Source organism: Suncus etruscus, chromosome 16 (assembly GCF_024139225.1).
Source record: "Suncus etruscus isolate mSunEtr1 chromosome 16, mSunEtr1.pri.cur, whole genome shotgun sequence".
Classification (NCBI taxonomy): Eukaryota; Metazoa; Chordata; class Mammalia; order Eulipotyphla; family Soricidae; genus Suncus; species Suncus etruscus.
Genome location: NC_064863.1, coordinates 32,378,571 through 32,397,870, shown reverse-complemented (window position 1 = coordinate 32,397,870; position 19,300 = coordinate 32,378,571). Strand labels below are relative to the sequence as shown.

At 43.5% G+C, this 19,300-nt stretch overlaps 1 protein-coding gene across 1 annotated transcript in view; it reads right to left on the bottom strand.

Moving 5' to 3' along the window:
* TBC1D1 (TBC1 domain family member 1) overlaps window positions 1-19,300 on the bottom strand; it is a 182,878-nt gene that overhangs the window by 60,847 nt on the left and 102,731 nt on the right. The window contains exons 4-9 of the mRNA XM_049790103.1: window positions 15,163-15,252; window positions 11,427-11,531; window positions 9,408-9,540; window positions 8,070-8,161; window positions 2,721-2,831; window positions 1,268-1,396 (exon numbers count right to left, since the gene is read on the bottom strand). Coding sequence (XP_049646060.1) covers window positions 1,268-1,396; window positions 2,721-2,831; window positions 8,070-8,161; window positions 9,408-9,540; window positions 11,427-11,531; window positions 15,163-15,252 — 660 coding nt within the window. The remainder of the gene's footprint in view (window positions 1-1,267; window positions 1,397-2,720; window positions 2,832-8,069; window positions 8,162-9,407; window positions 9,541-11,426; window positions 11,532-15,162; window positions 15,253-19,300) is intronic.

The window sequence follows — 19,300 nt, the reverse complement described above, 5'->3', positions numbered from 1 at the left end:
TGAGAAGCTTCTGCACCTCAAAAGAAATAGCACCCAGGATAGAAGAGCCCCCCCACTGAGTGGGAGAAACTATTCACCCAATACCCATCAGATAAGGGGCTAATCTCCAAAATATACAAGGCACTGACAGAAATTTACAAGAAAAAAACATCTAACCCCATCAAAAAATGGGGAGAAGAAATGGACAGACACTTTGACAAAGAAGAAATACAAATAGCCAAAAGACACATGAAAAAATGCTCCACATCACTAATCATCAGGGAGATGCAAATCAAAACAACTATGAGGTACCACCTCACACCCCAGAGATTGGCACACATCACAAAGGATGAGAACAAGCAGTGTTGGCAGGGATGTGGAGAGAAAGGAACTCTTATCCACTGCTGGTGGGAATGCCATCTAGTTCAACCTTTATGGGAAAGCAATATGGAGATTCCTCCAAAACCTGGAAATCGAGCTCCCATACGACCCAGCTATACCACTCCTAGGAATATACCCTAGGAACACAAAAAATACAATATAAAAATCCCTTCCTTACACCTATATTCATTGCAGCACTATTTACCATAGCAAGACTCTGGAAACAGCCAAGATACCCTTCAACAGATGAATGGCTAAAGAAACTGTGGTACATATACACAATGGAATATTATGCAGCTGTCAGGAGAGATGAAGTCATGAAATTTTCCTATACATGGATGTACATGGAATCTATTATGCTGAGTGAAATAAGTCGAAGAGAGAGAGAAAGATGCAGAATGGTCTCACTCATCTATGGGTTTTAAGAAAAATGAAAGACATTCTTGCAATAATAATTTTCAGACACAAAAGAGAAAAGAGCTGGAAGTTACAGTTCACTTCATGAAGCTCACTGCAAACAGGGGTGAGTTTAGTTAGAGAAATAACTATGTTTTGAACTATCCTAATAATGAGAATGTACGAGGGAAATAGAAAGCCTGTCTAGAGTACAGGCGGGGGTTGGGTAGGGAAGAGGGAGATTTGGGACATTGGTGATGGGAATGTTGCACTGGTGATGGGTGGTGTTCTCTACATGACTGAAACCCAAATACAATCATGTATGTAATAAAGTTGGTTAAATAAAAAAAAAATCTATGTTTTCTTTTAAGAGATGCAGAGCTGGGTCACTCCTAGAGACTGGCTGCATACAAGGAAGTTAAGTACCTCAGCCATGAATAGCTCTCCAGCCCCATATCTAAGGCTTTCTTCTGGGTGATGTAACTAAAGTGAGGTGTAAGTGTGCACTTACCCGAGATAGAATGCTTTCTAAAGATTCTGTTAAGGATCTCTTTGCTTTGTTTTTCAGCATATCCAGCCTGAACCGTGTGGCGCTCGAAGGCAGTTCATGGCCTGTATTCTCCATGGCCATTCGGGATGCCTAAAATGACACACAAAGAAATGTCCCAACACTGACAGCTCCTTTCCTCTTTCCTTCCTTCCTTCCTTCCTTCCTTCCTTCCTTCCTTCCTTCTTCCTTCCTTCTTCCTTCCTTCCTTCCTTCCTTCTTCCTTCTTTCTTCCTCCTTTCTTCTCCCTTCCTCCTTTTTACTTTTCTCTTTCCTTCTTCCCTTCCTTTTCCATTCTTCCTATCTTCTTATCCTTCCTTTTTCTTTCTTCTTTCTTTCCTTTTCCTATCTCCCACCCTTCGTTCTTTCCCTCCCTCCTTCCTGAATGAAGACCCTCTAGGAAATACCGTATTTTCCAGCATATAAGACGACTGGGCATATAAGATGACCCACTAATTTTAGACTTCCTCTCTAACTCTGGCCAATCTGAGCAGGCTTTTGACAGTGTAGATTTGGGTCCAGAACATTGTCTAATTTGCACGCAACAAAAGCCTGCTTGGATTGGCTGAATTAGAGAGGCCGTCCGAGCAGCCTTGCAGTGATTGGTGCAGGATCGAGTTGGAAAATTCGCTTTGTGGCAATATCCAGACGATTTTTGTTTAGCTGCCTATTAAAATGTTTTTCAGGATATACTCGGTGTATAAGATGACCCCCGATTTTCGGTTGACATTTTTGTTTCAAAAGTCGTCTTATACGCCGGAAAATACAATAACATTTTGATTTCTGTCCACAATCTCATGTTATCTTCTCCAAATCCAGCAAAAACCTCCACCCAGAGACTGGGTTTGCTAGCTCTGGATAGAGGAAAGGGAAACCCAAACACAAAACAGCCTGGAGTTTGCGTGGGCTCAGCATTCACCACCTATAGCGCAATGTGCAAGGGGCTTTCTTGATGTCTCCAACTTCCTCTCCTGTAAAACTGGGGTCAAACTCAAGATCTAATGGGCAGCAGCATTATAGATATAAGCTCTGATCCCTATTGTCAGGACAGGCCTGCCGGGTGTAGGCCCACCCATGCAACCCATCACACTCTCACAGATAGATGGGCTGGGCCCTTAGAACCAGGGATAGATGGAGAGGTGAGCGGGTGCCCTGACCTTGGCAGCACTCGCTCTCCCTACTCATTCTCAGAGCAACAACTGCACTCCTCCACTACATGTGGATTCCAAGATCTTCTGGCACCTTCCCCCCAAGAACATTGTTAACTGGAATGAGCATCCCCTAAGTACTCAACAAACTGAAAATGAAATCTGGGGAGGAAACTGATGTCAGCACTAGAGAAAACTCAGGACACTACTTTTTAAAAAACAAAACAAAACCGTGTCCTGATCAATGGTAAGAGCAGAGAGTGTCGTACCTGCTTCAGTTCCCCGATGTGGACGTGAACTTTCTGTTTCTCGTCATATAAACATCTCAGGAAAGAAATAATCAGCTCATTCTCTCGCTGCTCATTCCTTGGCCTCAATTTCTTTTTCATAAAGAAAAAAAAAGTACATCGTATTAAATTTCTTTTGTCAGCCAGACTGTGAACTATCCTTTTAAAACTTAGAAACTTCTTCCAGCCATTCTCCTGTGCTTACCCAATTCTCTCACCAGGGGGCACCAATGATCTTAAAGTGGAGATCACCTATTTTAATTTTTAAGCAATGTAGTTTTTCTAGAAGAAAACTTGCTTAGAAAGTTGTGCAAGGAGAGAAAGAGAGGGAATGCATTCTAGAGAGGATGCAGGGTTTTCCAGTGTGTAAATAGCAAAAACATAGACACAAGCAAGCAAGATACATGTTTGAAGGAGAAGATCAAGCCAAGATGGAGCATTTTTTTAAAAAAAGAACTGAAAAATGGAAGTGATGGCTGACTTTGACCTCTGTAATGTCCTCAGACCTAAAATAAATGTTACATCAGATTGTGGTACGGTCAAACTATCAAGTGAACAGTCTTGAAAAGAGAACAAAATGGGTGGAATCACCAGTGTTTGGAGGCTTGATGGAGCCGGAGTGAACACTCAGATAATGCATCTGTCAAAGGAGCAAGCTAGAGGCCCCAACAAAAATGGATTGTGCACACCCTTCTAGGCACAAACTCAGTGATTTTTTTTTTCCTTTTTTTTTTTTTTTTTTTTTTGGTTTCGGGTCACACCCGGTGGCGCTTGAGTTACACCTGGCTCTGCACTCAGAAATCGCTCCTGGCAGGCTGGGGGAACCATATGGGATGCCAGGATTTGAACCAGGGTCTGTCCTGTGTTGGTCACATGCAAGTCAAATGCCTTACTGCTGTGCTATTGCTCCGCCCCCCTTTTTCTATTTTAATTCTCTCTATGCTGTTCTATTTTTCAGGCAGAAACAGTGATGAAAAATACGACCGAGAATTATGACCAAAAGCAAGTCAATTCCTCCAAAATACCTTGTTCTGTTTGAATGAAAAGTTTACATAAAATAGACCCAGAAACTTCCTCCAGTTCCCTTTGTTTGTTTGTTTTTTGTTTGTTTGTTCCCTTTGTTTGGGGGTCCCCACACAACAGTGTTACTCAAGGGCTACTTCTACCTTTGCACTCAGGGATAACTCCTCGTAGTGCCCAGGGATTAAACCCAAGTCAGCTGCATGCAAAGCAAGTGCCCTCCTTACCCACTATATTACTGCACTCGTCCCTAAAATGCATAATTTTAATTATTCAAATAAAAAATTAAACTAAAAAAATCTAAATTTCTCTGGAGATATCCAAGTTTCTATTTCTTTTTGTTTTATTTTGGGGGGCACACCTGGTGACGCTCAGGAGTTACTCCTAGCTATACACTCAGAATCACTCCCGGCTTGGGGGACAAAATGGAACACCAGGGTCTTGAACCACGGTCCGTCCTAGGCTAGCGCTGGCAAGGCAGACGCCTTACCACTTGCGCCACCACTCCAGTCCCTAGTTTCTATTTTTTTAAAGACTCCTCTTTCTACTCCAAGCTTCTTTTCAAAATTTCTGTTAAATCACTGTGATTTACAAAGTTATGCGTAGTTGAGTTTTAGACATACAAGGTTCCAGCACCAGTCCCACCACCAGTGTCCGAAGGTTCCCTCCTATACCCCAGCCTGCCTCCTTGACAAGCACATTTTTTTTTTTTACTTTTTGGGTCACACCCAGCAGTGCTCAGGGGTTACTCCTGGCTGTCTGCTCAGAAATAGCTCCTGGCAGGCACGGGGGACCATATGGGACACCGGGATTCGAACCAACCACCTTTGGTCCTGGATCGGCTGTTTGCAAGGCAAACGCTGCTGTGCCATCTCTCCGGCCCCGACAAGCACATTTTTTAAGCTTGATTTTTAAGCTTGATTGCTAAGGTTTGGTCTCCTGCTTCTAGAGGGTCTGTGGTATGGACAGATACCTACACTACTCTAAATGTTTAGTTTTCTGCTTAGAGCAGAGCAGGGAGTGAGGCCTACCTACCCTCCTGAGGAGGAGGTAAGTTAGTGAGGAGCTAAGTTCATGCAAATTCAGACCTGACATTCTATTTTGTTTTGATTTGGTCTTGGGGCTTTGTAAAGACAAAGTATGGTAATTATGAAAAAATAACCAGTATGATTGTCAATAAACCTGAAAAGATCCATGTCAAATTTCTAACATTCAAAGAACCATGACTTAAACATTGGAGAACTGATTGTGATTTAAAAACAAAAAACAGGGCCCGGAGAGATAACACAGCGGCGTTTGTCTTAAAGCAGCCGATCCTGGACCAAAGGTGGTTGGTTCGAATCCCGGTGTCCCATATGGTCCCCAGTGTCTGCCAGGAGCTATTTCTGAGCAGACAGCCAGGAGTAACCCCTGAGCACAGGGGTGGCCACAGGTGTAGCCCAAAAAACAAAACAAAACAAACAAACAAAAAAACTTCCCTTAGGTCATTACACCAATCACAAAATTTAAAAACCTTCTAGAATGACACATAGAGGCCCAGGGACATTAACTGTATCTTGCTTTGTTCTTATGGTTTTTGGGCTACACTTGATGGTGCTCAGGATCACTCTCTTCCTGGCTCTATGCTCAGGGATCATTCCTGGCAGGTCTCAGGGAACCACATATGTTGGGGCAGGGATCAAGTCCAGGTCAGCCACATGTAAGACAAGTGTCCTGCCTACTGTGCCATACCCAGATAGTATCTCTAGACCATTTTGTTTTGCTTCTTTTTTTTTTTTTTTTTGGTTTTTTTTGGGCCACACCCGTTTGACGCTCAGGGGTTACTCCTGGCTATGTGCTCAGAAATCGCCCCTGGCTTGGGGGGACCATATGGGACGCCGGGGGATCGAACCACGGTCCGTTCCTTGGTAGCGCTTACAAGGCAGACACCTTATCTCCAGCGCCACCTTCCCGGCCCCTGTTTTGCTTCTTAAGTAAACCTTTGTCCCTACTTCCCTCTAATGTCTCTGCCACCAAGCACTGAGTTTCCACACACTTTCAAAGGTCACAGATTCTCAGAAAGACATCTCAGTAGAATTGGCTCATTGCCACACTGTGAATGAGTAGTTCTAGTCCCGATTCCTCAAAATAACGCCAGATTTTGATTTATTTTTTTGTTTTGTTTTGGGATCACATCCAGCAATGTTCAGGGGTTATTCTTGACTGCTTGGGGGACCATATAGGATGCTGGGGATGAAACCTGGGTCAATCACATGTAAGTCAAATACCCTTCTCACTGTACTATCTCTCTGAATCCAAAACACCTTTTTTGAGGAAATTACCTGGTTACTACCTAAGTAAAAAGAAGGGGAACTTCTCACAGAAGGGGAGAAAAGAGCAAACCATTAATGTTGGCTAGAAAAAACGTTTCTTCACAGTGTGGGAAGCCAGAGCCAGTACAGTGAAGAGGCCAGCATGGATTCAAAGGTGGTTTCCAATGTCTGTTGTGCATTATTCAAAGGCCAAAGAGATGGCGCAAGCGATAGGGCATTTGCCTTACACGCACTAACCTAGGACAGACTATCTTTCCATCCCTGACCAGGAGCAATTTCTGAGTGCATAGACAGGAGTAACCCCTGAGCATAATCGGGTGTGGCCTAAACAAACAAACAACAAAAACCAACCAAACAAACAAACGAACAAACAAAAAGGTGGTTTCCATTGGGAAAGCCCTGACCTAAGGCTTGGGGTCCAGCCACTCAGTATAGCCAACACCAAGCACCCTGCATTTGTCTGAGAGCAATACGTACTCAGAAGTCAAAAGGCCTCTGAGGAAACAACTTGGACTCTGTCCTAAGCTGACGCAGAAGAGAGAGAATTGACAATCTTGGAGGCTGCGTTACTCTAAGACACTTCCTGACCATAAAAGCTGCCTCCAGGGCTTGCCTGCCTTGGGCAAGCATGTGCCAAGCACGCAGTGGGAGGCGATGGGGGATTAGGAGAACCCCAGCGCAGGATTAGAAAGAGAAACACAAGCCTTTCATTTTTCACAAGCACAGGAAAACGTCTCTGCAGCTCTCCCCCGAGGGGAAGGAGAGGGAGAACTTAGAATCAATCCGGAGCTGCTGGCTGTCTTGTTTGATTTCAGGACTCTTTCATTTATTTGTAGGACTCTTCACTCCACCCCATCCATCCACCCACCCCCCAAAAAAACAGGAAGAAAGAAATTTATTCATTGTCTTAGTGTGCTCCCCGCCCTCTGATGTGCCAGGAAACCACAGCTAACGACTGTGGGCAAAGGCAGACATGAAATTTCTGATGAACTCATTACACATTCTTAATGAAGGGTGCAGACATGCCACGCAGGCTGGCCCGTCTCCCAGAGATACCTGCATCTGAATGCAGAGGCAGCTGGCTCCCCCTCCTGGAAGGCAGAAAGCTGATGAGCTGGGTCTTTGTTTGGCATTTCTGTGTTTTGGGGTTTGGCTTAGATATATGATCTCACTGGACAGAGGTATCATTTACATCTCTTTTCAAAGGGAAAGGGATTAAAAGAGAGAGGAGGGACACTCGGGTTCAATTCTACAAACAAACACACAAAAAGTCGTCATCTCTGATTCCTTGGCAAAGGCTGAGATTCTGGACATCAAGATGGTCAAGTTTCCATGGGGTTGGGGGTGAGGGCTCAGCACTCCAGGAGCCAGAATTTAGCCTTCTGCCTGCCACCATGAAGCACTTTCCACTCTAGAGTATCCTCTCACCTCCAAAACTATGTGTCTGAATGTTTGGCTTAGTTCATGGGGTTTATGAATGGTACCTAGGGACTGAAGGCGGGGAAGGTTAGCCACTTGCAAGGCAAATGCCTTAACCTCTGTAGAGTTTCTCTAACTCTATACTGTGCCTCCCCAAAAAGACACCTGCTTCCACCTGAAGCAAGCCCGGATGTGACTGTCACATCCCACTAAGACCCTTAGGACCAAGTTTCTGAGCTAAGAAGGAGGTACTAGAGGCCCAGAAGTGGGAAAGAACTATCTTCATCTGCCTCTTTTTAAAATAAAAAATAAAAAAATAACCCTTTTGGGGGCCAGAGAGAAAGCATGGAGGTAGAGTTTTTGCCTCGCATGCAGAAGGATGGTGGTTCAAATCCCGGCATCCTATATGGTCCCCCAAACCTGCCAAGAGTGATTTCTAAGTGAGGAGCCAGGAATAACCCCTGAGCACTGCAGGATATGACCCCCCCCCCCAAAAAAAATCCCCAAAACAAAACAAAACCCTTTATTACTAAGTGACTGGCCTTCTCTTTCCTTCAAGATATGAAACCTACTACAGTACCTGAACCTCTTCAAAGATAGTTGCTTGCTCCTGGTTATTGAGTGTGGTCAGGTGCTTCTGAAGCTCGAGTTTGGTTTTAGAAGCATTCATCCCTATGGGGCAGAGAGAGGGAGAGAGGGAGGGACACAGATGAAAACCAGGAGTGAAAGTAACAAGGCCGCACTCAACATAGCCCTTCCATACTACCTCTGCCCGCAGCATTCACACAAACAAGCATCCTTGATGGACAGATGCTCAGACACACCAAGTGGATGGCTCCCAGATAGATTCCCTCATTCCTGGAACTTTCTGATAAAAGTGGATTGGGAGGGGCTGGAGAAATAGTCCAGGTAGAACACTTGTCTTCCACAGACTGGTGGGACCCAAAACACAAATTAAAAAAAGAATAGCTCAAGTGGAAGTATGGAATCCTTTCTGTACCTAGAGGTCAAGGTCTGCTTTATTCACAAGGCCAAAGTCACCCCTGACCTCTGAATAAACTCCTTAGGGACATTTCCATCATTGTATACATGATCTTGATGACCAAGGAAAGAGTGATTTAACCTCTCAGATAGGATCTGAAATTAAAGCACAATTTTCCTGTTCCCAGGAAGATTCTGAATAAGTCAACAAACAGTAACAACTAGAAAAACAGTTTAAAATATTAAATAGGTCAGAATACGTAGTCCAGTGGGTAGGGCTCCTGCCTTATATGCAGCTGACTTGGGTTTCAGGCCCAGCATCCTATCTAGTCCCTGAGGACTACTAGCGGTGATTTCTGAGCAGAGTCTGAATAAGACTTGAACACTATGGATATGGCCCCTCAAAAGCAAATACATATATATAGTCATTTTGCTTTATTTTATGTGTTCTGTCCACTACTGTTCATGTTGACCAGTGGGCCATTCATTCCTGGTGAAACTCTAAACTAATCCTTCTCATTTATGGTGTCCAGTGTGGGTGACAGCACCTCCTGGGATACTGGAACAAGCTGGGAAGGCCACAGTTTCTTTTCTGAAATGGCAACAGGAGGTTCAGACTTTGTATGTAGGAGTCCCAGGTTAAATCCCTAGAACTGCAAGAATCAAAACCCAAAACCAAAGAAGTTTACAAACCTCTCTTGCTCCTGAAAACTTTCCTGCTATCTGGACAAAGCACAATTGGGTTTGGTAACCTGTTTCCCATGACATGCTCAGAGTTCCCAAAGGAGAAATACAGAGACTGGAGGACTGGAATTTAAATTCTGGTTCTGGATCCATCCACTGGGAACACACCCACAGAAGGTCCCAAGGTTATTACCCTGTGGCTGACACCCACAAACACCTCTTCACTGAGAGGTTCGAGGGGCCCTGAACTCACCCTCAATGCGCTCGCAGAGCTTGTGCAGGGCCTGCAGGGGGCAGGTTTCACACAACTGCGCAGGAGCCCGGGCTGTCTGCTGCACCGCGGCCACAGTGAAGGCCTGCTTCAGTGTCATCATGATCTCGTCCACCTGCACGGAGAGAGGGGCCATGGGAGCGACAGTGGGAACAGGCCAGAGTGGGGACACCCACGGGGTGCCGGACAGGGCACCAGAGCTCCCTGGAGCGCCAGCCCAGGAGAGCTTTTCCTAACCACCAATCCTGACAAATTCAACTCTGATAGCCTGAGAAGTAGTCAGACGTGTCCAGCTCTTAAAAGATTGGGCAGGGGCCGGCCCGAATGATACAATAACTAGTAGGGCATTTCCTTTGCATGAAGGCGACCCTGATTCAATCTCCATCATCCTATGTGGTCTCCTGAGCACTGCCAGGAGTGATCCCTGAGTGCAAAGTGCAAAGCCTGCAATAAGCCCTGAGGACTGCTGAGTGTGACCCTAAATAAATAAATAAAAAAAAAAAAAGATCTGGCAGTCAGAGTGATGTTCAAAGAACTCCAGTGCATGATTAGCACGCAGGTAAAGGTCAGGATTCCATCCCTGGCACTACCATCATTTTCAGGCAAAAGCTTAGAAGAAGTCCTACATCTGTGTGTGTGTGGGGTCAACTCTTATGATTCAAATTCAGAAGTCCAAATTTTCATATATATGGTTTTTATATATAATATATATATGATTTCTGTACAATATATGTTCAGTTTGGGGACCACAGTCAGCAATGCTTGGGACTTACTCCTGGCTCTATGCTCAAGGATTAGTCCTGTTGGGTTTAGGGTACCATATAGGATAACTCAGATAGAACCTACTTCAGCCATGTGCAAGGCCAACAACCTACCTACAGTACTATCACTCTGGGCCCCAAAATGCTTTTTTTAAAAGGTTATAACAGGGTGCTGGGAAGGAGCTCAGTGATAGAGCACATGCCTTGCAGGTGTGTGGCCTGGGTTCAAGTCCCAGCACAGAAGAAAAAAAATTAAAAAATACCAGGCCAGGGGCCAGAGCAGTGGTGCAGCAGTAGGGCATTTGCCTTGCACGCAGCTGACATAGGATGGACCTCAGTTCTATCCCCGGCATCCCATATGATCCTCCAAGCCAGAAGCGATTTCTGAGTGCATAGCCAGGAGTAACCCCTGAGGGGTGTGGTCCAAAAACCTAAATAAATAAATAAATAAATAAGATAAAATTAAGCTATGGGCTACAGCAATAGTACAGAGAGTAGGGCTCTTGCCTTGCACATGACTGACCTGGGTTCAATCCCTGGCACCTCATATGATCCCGAGTCCCACCAGAAATGATTCCTGAGCACAGTGACAGGAATAACCCCTGAGCACTGCTGAGTGTGTCCACAAAACAAAAGTAAACCAAAAAGCCTCCCCCTACCCAATAAAATTGAGCATAAATAAAACTGAAAATGCAGGGAGCCAGGAGATAATGCAGGGATTAAGGTATGAGAACACAGGTTCAATCTCCAGCCCAATGTGACCATCTGAGCATCACTTGGGGTATCCCAGAGGTCCCCAGCACCGAAGGGTCCAAACAACAACAGACTGAGGCACTGAACCACAAGTCTGCCTGGAAAAGCATCTCCAGGAGGGACTCTCAGTACCCTAAGCACCACTTGGGGGGCGCTGCCCCACTCTTCAAAAATATTGAAGGGCTAAAGACAGTACAGTAAGTAGGACATTTGTCCTGTACATGGCTGACCCAGGTCAAATCTTAGCCATCACCTATGGTCCCACCAGGAGTGATCCCTGAACATCACTAGATGTAGCCCCAAAACAAAAACAAACCCCAAAAAAAGAAGGAAAATGCACACCCAAACAAGTTTTGGGTGAATGCTAGCTAGTTATTAAATAAATTGCTGTGAGCTGAACAGTGAAAAGTCCACCAGGGCATGACTGAGGTTAAGTGGTTTGCTAAGGAGAGAAAATGATGGAGACAACAGGGGAGACGCCTCTTACCAGAGCTTCACTGGCACACTGGAACACATAACAGACAAAGGGAAAGCCGCCACCTCCAGAAGACTCTCGGCAGATAAACCCAAAGTGGTCCACATGTCTGATGCCCTGTGAGAATGAGGAAAATGCAGGAGCTCTGAATGGCCAAGAGGCCATTGCCAGAGTGGCAGCTGCATGCCAGCACTGGCACTTCAAGTTTCAGTTTCAGTAAATCCAAAACCTCCTCTCACCAAGTCAGAGCAATAATACAGCAGGTTGGGTGTTTGCCTTGTATGCAGCCAATCTGGGTTTGATCCCTGGTATTCCATATGGTCCCCTGAGCCTGCCAGGATTAATTCCTGAGTGCAGAGCCAAGACTAAGCCCTGAGCACTGTCAGGTGTGGCCCCAAAACAAAAACAAGAAAAATCTCTTAAACATGGTGCCAGTTAGCTTCATTCTACACAAAGTTTTACCCTGATTATCTTCACCAGAGTTATGAGCTGGAAAATAGAGCTTTTAACCCTTATTTTTAAGCCAGGAGGAAATAGAGAAAAGTTGAGACATAAAAATGAGTACATTTCTTAGTTATAAAAGAATGCAAAGACTATTTGGAAAAGCAGACCAGAGATTAATGAGTAAACCTAAATATACACCTAGGTGCTATGTAAACACGTGTGTGTCCTCCATAGGCCCATAGGCACAAATACAGACACAGTGATTAAGAGAAAAGGCATGTGTAAGATCCTAACACAGGACAGGGAAACACAGGTATATTGGCATGAAAAATCCATCAGAACTTAGATGCACAGACACTGAGAAATGGCTCAGAGGCTAGAGCAAATAATTTGCTTTCCAAGAGCACCATGCTTGAGGCCTAACATTAAATGGTCCCCTGAAATCAAGCTAGGAGTAATATTCCAAATGCTGTCCACCCTTCCCCACAAATATATTAGATACAATATGCACAGTCACGTTTAAGGTCAAGCCTATAGCATAAAAGCTCTTTTGAATAAATGATCTGTGAAGGTCTCAGCTAAGAGATTTGATAAGATGCTGATAAGATCTTAAGCATTCATTCATCCGTATCTCCTGAAAGCACCAGCATGCAGAGAGATACATGGGCTGATAGAGGGAAGCTTGAGTCATCAGGTATATTTATAAACACCCTTAAGGAAATTATATAACTATCTTACTTTAAAAGGCATTTATTTCAATAAAAATTGACGCCAATCAAGGTTTAAAAAAACATTTTTTTTTAAAAATCTTTGAAATTTCTCACTTTCTGACCAAATAGTTACCAATAATAAATGGGCGGTTCCTGAGATACCAACATCTCCAAGAGCAAATTAAAAATATGATAATTAATTAAAAAACATTAATTAATTAATTGTCCCCTGTGCTAGCCAGAGTGATCCCTGAGCACAGAGCCAGAAATAAGCCCTGAGCACTGGCAAGTGTGACCCCAAAACAAACAAACCCCCAAACTCAAGCAGACACTGTATTTGATAAAAGAGCAATAAAAACAATCACTTATGCCCTGTAACATTAATTAAAAAACATTAAAAAAATTAAAAAACATATGCTAGAGAATATTTCTTACAGATATATGATTTGAAGGAAAAAATATTTCCTTTATAAAGTGTTCCCTGCAACTTAGAAACAATCTTTCACATTCTGAGAAAATGTTCCCTTTAGATTTTTTTCCCCTAAATGTTCCTTTTTGAATCCTTATGTAGCTTATAGTATAAATCAAGAAATAATGAGATCTTGATTTTATCTTATTAAGCTTTTTTTTAAACTTTATTTATTGATTCATTGCTTGATTGATTGGTTTCTCAGCCACACCCAGCAGAGCTCAGAGGTCACTCCTGGCCCTGCACTCAGAAAATCTGGCAGGCTGGGGTACCATAGGGGATGCCAGGAATCAAACCGGGTCCTTCTTGGGTAGCATGCAAAGAAAACACCCTAACACTGTGCTATCTCTCCGGCCCCAATCTTATTAATTTTTGAAAATTGGAAATAAGAATTAACATTTTTAAAAGCAGCAATCGTTTTATATGACCTCATATAAAATTGGGAAGTCTGTGTTAAAACTAGCAGAGCTCATTGTGATTGGCAGTCTCCAAAATCTCTCTAAGAAACAATCCAGAAAAATGCCCATTAAGAACTCAAGTAGTGGGGGCCAGAGAGATAGCACAGCAGGAAGGCGTTTGCCTTGCATACAGAAGGTTGGTGGTTCTAATCCCCGTATCCCATATGGTCCCCTGAGCCTGCTGGGGGTGATTTCTGAGCACAGAGCCAGGAGTAGCCCCTGAGCACTGCTGGGTATGACCACCCTCCCACAAAAAAAAAGTAGTGGGTGGAGAGATAGCATGGAGGTAAGGCATTTGCCTTGCATGCAGAAGGACAGTGGTTCGAATCCCGGCATCCCATATGATCCCCTGAGCCTGCCAGGAGCAATTTCTGAGCGTAGAGCCAGGAGTAACCCCTGAGCACTACCAGGTGACCCAAAAACCAAAAAAAAAAAAAAAAAAAAAAAAGAACTCAAGTAGTCATTGACATAGTATGATATAATATGACCTGTTTATACCTAGGAAATAAAAAAATATTTTTAATCAAATAGAGAAGCTGGAAAGAGCATACAGTGGGTAGAGCATTTTCTTTCATGTGGTCTACTCAGATTCAATCCCCAATATCTATTCAGTGGTCCTCAAACTATGGCCCGCGGGCCACATATTGTATTTGTAACTGTTTTGTTTCTTCATTGCAAAATAAGATAAATGCAGTGTGCATAAGAATTCGTTCATAAGTTTTGTTTTTACTATAGTCAGACCCTCCAATGGTCTGAAGGACAATGAACTGGCCCCCTGTTTAAAAAGTTTGAGGACCTCTGATCTATATGGTCCTCTGTGCTAGTCAGAGTGATACCTGATCACAGAGCCAGAAATAAGTCTTGAGCACTGGCAAGTGTGACCCCAAAACAAACCAACCCCCAAACTCAAGTAGACACTGCATTTGATAAAAGAGCAATAAAAACAATCACTTATGTCTTAAGGAAGACCTGAGATAACTACCTATACATCAGACAAGTTATAATTTGTATAAAATGTAGATGAACACATAACAGGTACACAGATACATATACTGGAAATAATGACTGCTAACTAAAGAGGATAGATCTATTTTCTCTAAAAGGATATTGTCTACTAAAATCTCCTTTTGTTCATAATAGTCATTTCAGACACTAAATGTTCAAACATCAATCCCATCACCAGTGTGACCTTCCCTTCACCAGTGTCCCCAATTTCCCACCTACCACCCTAGCCTGCCTTCTTGCAAGCACAAAGCAATTTACTTCAGATTATTTGTTACCACACAAAGCCAAATAGAATTATTAAAAGTCAGATCAACAGGGTCAATTTGAAATAATTGCTATATCTCTTCATGCTGTTACTAAAGTCAATATAAAGATTTATGAGGTTGTGATTGGAACTAGGTGAGCCTTCTGTGTTACTGTTTAGGCTTGCTGAGTAAAAGCAAAATTCTTGATTTTCAAATTATACATATGCATCAAAGCAAAGGAGTACTAAATACAAGATCCTACTGCAAGTACTCATAAAACATGCCTCCTGTAAATTGTTAGTAATAACACATCTCTTGAATGGCTAGGTAATAAATAAACACTGAAATGTTGCCAACAAATGAAAACTTCATTCCAAAAATTCAGCTGCAACTGAGCAATAGCCCATCTCCATTTACCTGAGAACAAAAGGATATCTCCTTAAAATTCTTCTCCAGTGCAACTCTTTTGGTATCTGGGCTGATGAGGTAAACTTCAGACTGGCCGATCTTAAAAGACAGACAAAAATAAATAGAAAATAAAACCGGGGGCTAGAGCAATAGTGAAGCAGGTAAGGCATTTGCCTAGCACACAGCTGACCTGTGTTAGATCCCTAACACCCCATATGATTACCCTGATCCTGCCAGAAGTAATTTCTGAGCACAGAGCCCTGCAGGAGTAACCCCTAAGCTCCACCAGATATGAACCAAACAAATAAACAAACAAACAAAATATAAATAAATAAAAATTTGTTTTCACAAACTGAATTCAGATTTATTATACAGATACTCCTCGCTTAACGACCAAGTTCCGTTTCAAAGACTTGGTCGTTAAGCGAATTGGTCGTTAACTGAAGAACTGCATGTACTATATACAGTACTACAGTATATGCATAGTACTTGACAATACAGTATTCTGAATAAGTAAAATAACGAGAAAGATCAAACTGAAAACTTCCACTATTTTAATTTGCATAGTTTTTGTCATTTACACACAGTACTGCAATGTATGACAGAACAGTAAGTTAGTAAAGTAGGTACATTAAAGCACCCAAAACCACAGTACTGTACTGTAGAGTGTACAAGATAAAAAAAGGATATTAAAAATAAAGTAAAATAATGGTGAAGAGATGGCCGTAAGTTCGAGTGGTCGTTAAACAGGTAGGCCGTAAAGCAAGGAATATCTGTACCAACTTTCTCATTTGGTGACTTATAGAAATAATGAATGAGGGCCCGGAGAGATAGCACAGCGGCGTTTGCCTTGCAAGCAGCCAATCCAGGACCAAAGGTGGTTGGTTCAAATCCTGGTGTCCCATATGGTCCGCCGTGCCTGCCAGGAGTTATTTCTGAGCAGACAGCCAGGAGTAACCCCTGAGCACCGCCGGGTGTGACTCAAAAAACCAAAAAAAAAAAAAGAAAAAAAAAAGAAATAATGAATGAAAAGGGACACATACCTTTTCACTAGGTTCTCTTACGGGGGCTTGAGTAATAGCACAGTGGTAGGGCATTTGTCTTGCATGCTGCCAACCCAGGACAGGCCCAGGTTTGATCCCTGGCACCCCTTATGGTCCCCTGAGCCTGCAGGAGAGATTTCTGAGCGCAGAGCTAGAGTAACCCCTGAGCGCTGCTGAGTGTGGGCCACAAACAAACAAACAAACAAACAAAAAACATAGCAGTGTTCAGGGTTTACTCCTGGCTCAGTGTTCAGAGATCACTTCTGGCAGTGCTTGGGGGAACCACATGTCATGGATTAAACCCAGGTCAACCACACCTTTACCCCCTGTACTATCCTCTCCAGTCCCTAACAATTATTTTAATGGAAAAAATCTTTAAGATACTTGTGAAAATAAATCTAAATGTTATGTGTCAGGGAGATAGCACGGAGCTAGGGTCTATGTACTTGCATGACCATGTCTGACCCAGGCTTGGTCCACAGCACCACAAAACCTCCCATGTCTCCACAATGACATCTTGGTGGCCCAGGAATCCCTGGTACCTCTTCCTTAGTCACTTGCATGGGCCACAGACCTGCTTGGCTAAATATTGCCAACAGGGGCCCTTAAAAGTATCCTGATCACTGCTAAGAAGGTCCACCCAATTAATAATCACACTCTTCCTTTGGCTGAATACATACTTTTTTGTTGTTGTTTTATTGGGGTTTTGTTTGTTTGTTTGTTTTTGGGCCACACTGGTGATGCTCAGAGGTTATTCCTTGCTAAGCACTCAGAAATTGCTCCTGGCTTGGGGGACTATATGGGACTCTGGGGGAATGGAACTGTGGCCCGTCCTCGGTTAGGTTGTGCAAGGCAAACAAATGCCCTATACTTGTGCCACCACTCCGGCCCCCTGAATACATACTTAAAGGAGGTTATTACCTTTCTCTAGTTACAATGTCAGCATCTACTAATGAACCCTACCTGGGCAGGGGAGATGACTCAAGAGGCCGAATTTGCATATGAGAGGAAGCCCTGGATTAGGGTGACATTCCCACTGCACCAAGAGGATGGGCCCCCAAGGACCACCAGGTGTGATACCCACACAGAAAGATAGTAAAAAAAAATTTTTTTTTTGGTTTTTGGGCCACACCTGATGACACTCAGGGATTACTCCTGGTTCTACACTCAAAAATCACTTCTGGAATACTCAGGGTATTGTATGGGATGACAGGAATCCGTATGCAAGGCAAATGCCCTACTGCTGTACTAGTACTCCAGCCTCTACATAGTAAAATTAATCTACAAAAATAAATGAACATGGATGACAAGCTGGGCTGTGCAGATAAGAGCTACTGCATGTACATGAGCACCACATTTGAACTGAAGGAGTGGGGTCTGTGTGCTAAACTTTGCCACCTGCCACTGCTCATGCAATCCAGCAGACTCTCAAAGGGGTCCATAAATACCTCTACTCAGGCGTCCCCTCCTCAGAGAAACACTCCCCATGTGTGCGAGTGAGTAGGCTTCGGAGTTGAGTGCCCGTTCTCTGTGGTCAGAGACCACCCTTTCTGCTCATTTTGTACTTCTAGCCTGCTTCCAGGGATCCTAGCAGTCGCAGAGTAAGTAGTCAAAACAAAAGTAAGTAGGCTGAAAACAAAATCGCTGAGCATGGAATATTATGCAGCCATCAGTAGAGATAAGTCATGAAATTTTCCTATATATGGATGTACATGGGAACCTATTATGCTGAGTGAAATTAGTAAGAGGGAGAGAAATGGACACAGAATAGTCTCATTCATCTATGGGTTTTAAGAAAAATAAAAGACATTATTGTAATAATGCCCAGAGGCAAGAGAAATGAGGGCTGGAAGGACCGGCTCACAATATAAAGCTCACCACAAAGAATGGTGAGTGTAGTTAGAGAAATAACTACACAAACAACTATCATGACTATGAGAGAAGTAGAATGCCTGTCTCAAATACAGGTGTGTGTGTGTGTGTGTGTGTGTGTGTGTGTGTGTGTGTGTGTGTGTGTATGAAGGAGATGGGGGGCACTAATGATGGGAATGTTTCACTGGTAAAGGCAGGTGCTCCTTACATGATTGAAATCCAACTACAATCATGTCTGTAATCAAGGTGCTTAAATAAAGATATATTATTTAAAAAAAAAAGCACTGAGCACCTTCCCCAATGTTACAGCAAACTGTTTGTTTTGCTGTTGTTGAGACTCTCAGGGGTTACTCCTGGCTATGCGCTCAGAAATCGCTCCTGGCTTGGGGGACCATATGGGACTCCGGGGGTTCGAACTGCTGTCCATCCTGAGTCAGTCCCATGCAAGGCAAATGTCCTATCACTGCACCATCATTCTGGCCCCTTATTGTTGTTTTTAAATGACTGGTTATGGATTCAAGTGTAGTGCCAGTAGCAAATGCAGACCTTTTTTTTTTTTTTTTTTTTTTTTTTTTGGTTTTTGGGCCACACCCGTTTGACGCTCAGGGGTTTCTCCTGGCTATGAGCTCAGAAATCGCCCCTGGCTTGGGGAGACCATATGGGACGCCGGGGGATTGAACCACGGTCCGTCCTACGCTAGCGCTTGTAAGGCAGACACCTTACCTCTAGCGCCACCTTCCCGGCCCCAGACCTTTTTCTAATTTACTAACAGACTTTCCCCAAAGTGTGGGTCACCACCACTCTAGGGGGCACTGCAATATTTAGGGGATAGCCCTGGGTGCAACTGAAGTGTCTATGATACAAGTGGAGGAGTTCTGTGTGTTTGCTAAAGAAGATAGATACCCAGGGGGCACTGAGCACTTTTTCTTTTTTTTGAAAAGTATAATCCAAAGACCAAATAGTTTGGGAATTTCTGAATGGTGATAACAAAGAAATCAGCCCTGTTTACCCTCTGATACCCCATCTTGATATGACCCGTGCACATCCCTACTGCATTACCCTAAGGAGCCTGCTTCTGTCCACCTCCTGTCTCAGTGCCCTGCATTAGGTTAAAAGCAAGCCACTGCATTCGAGATCAGTTTTCTCTCTCAAATGTTTCCAGCCTTGAGAGAGAGGAAGAGAGAGAGAGAGAGAGAGAGAGAGAGAGAGAGAGAGAGAGAGAGAGAGAGAGA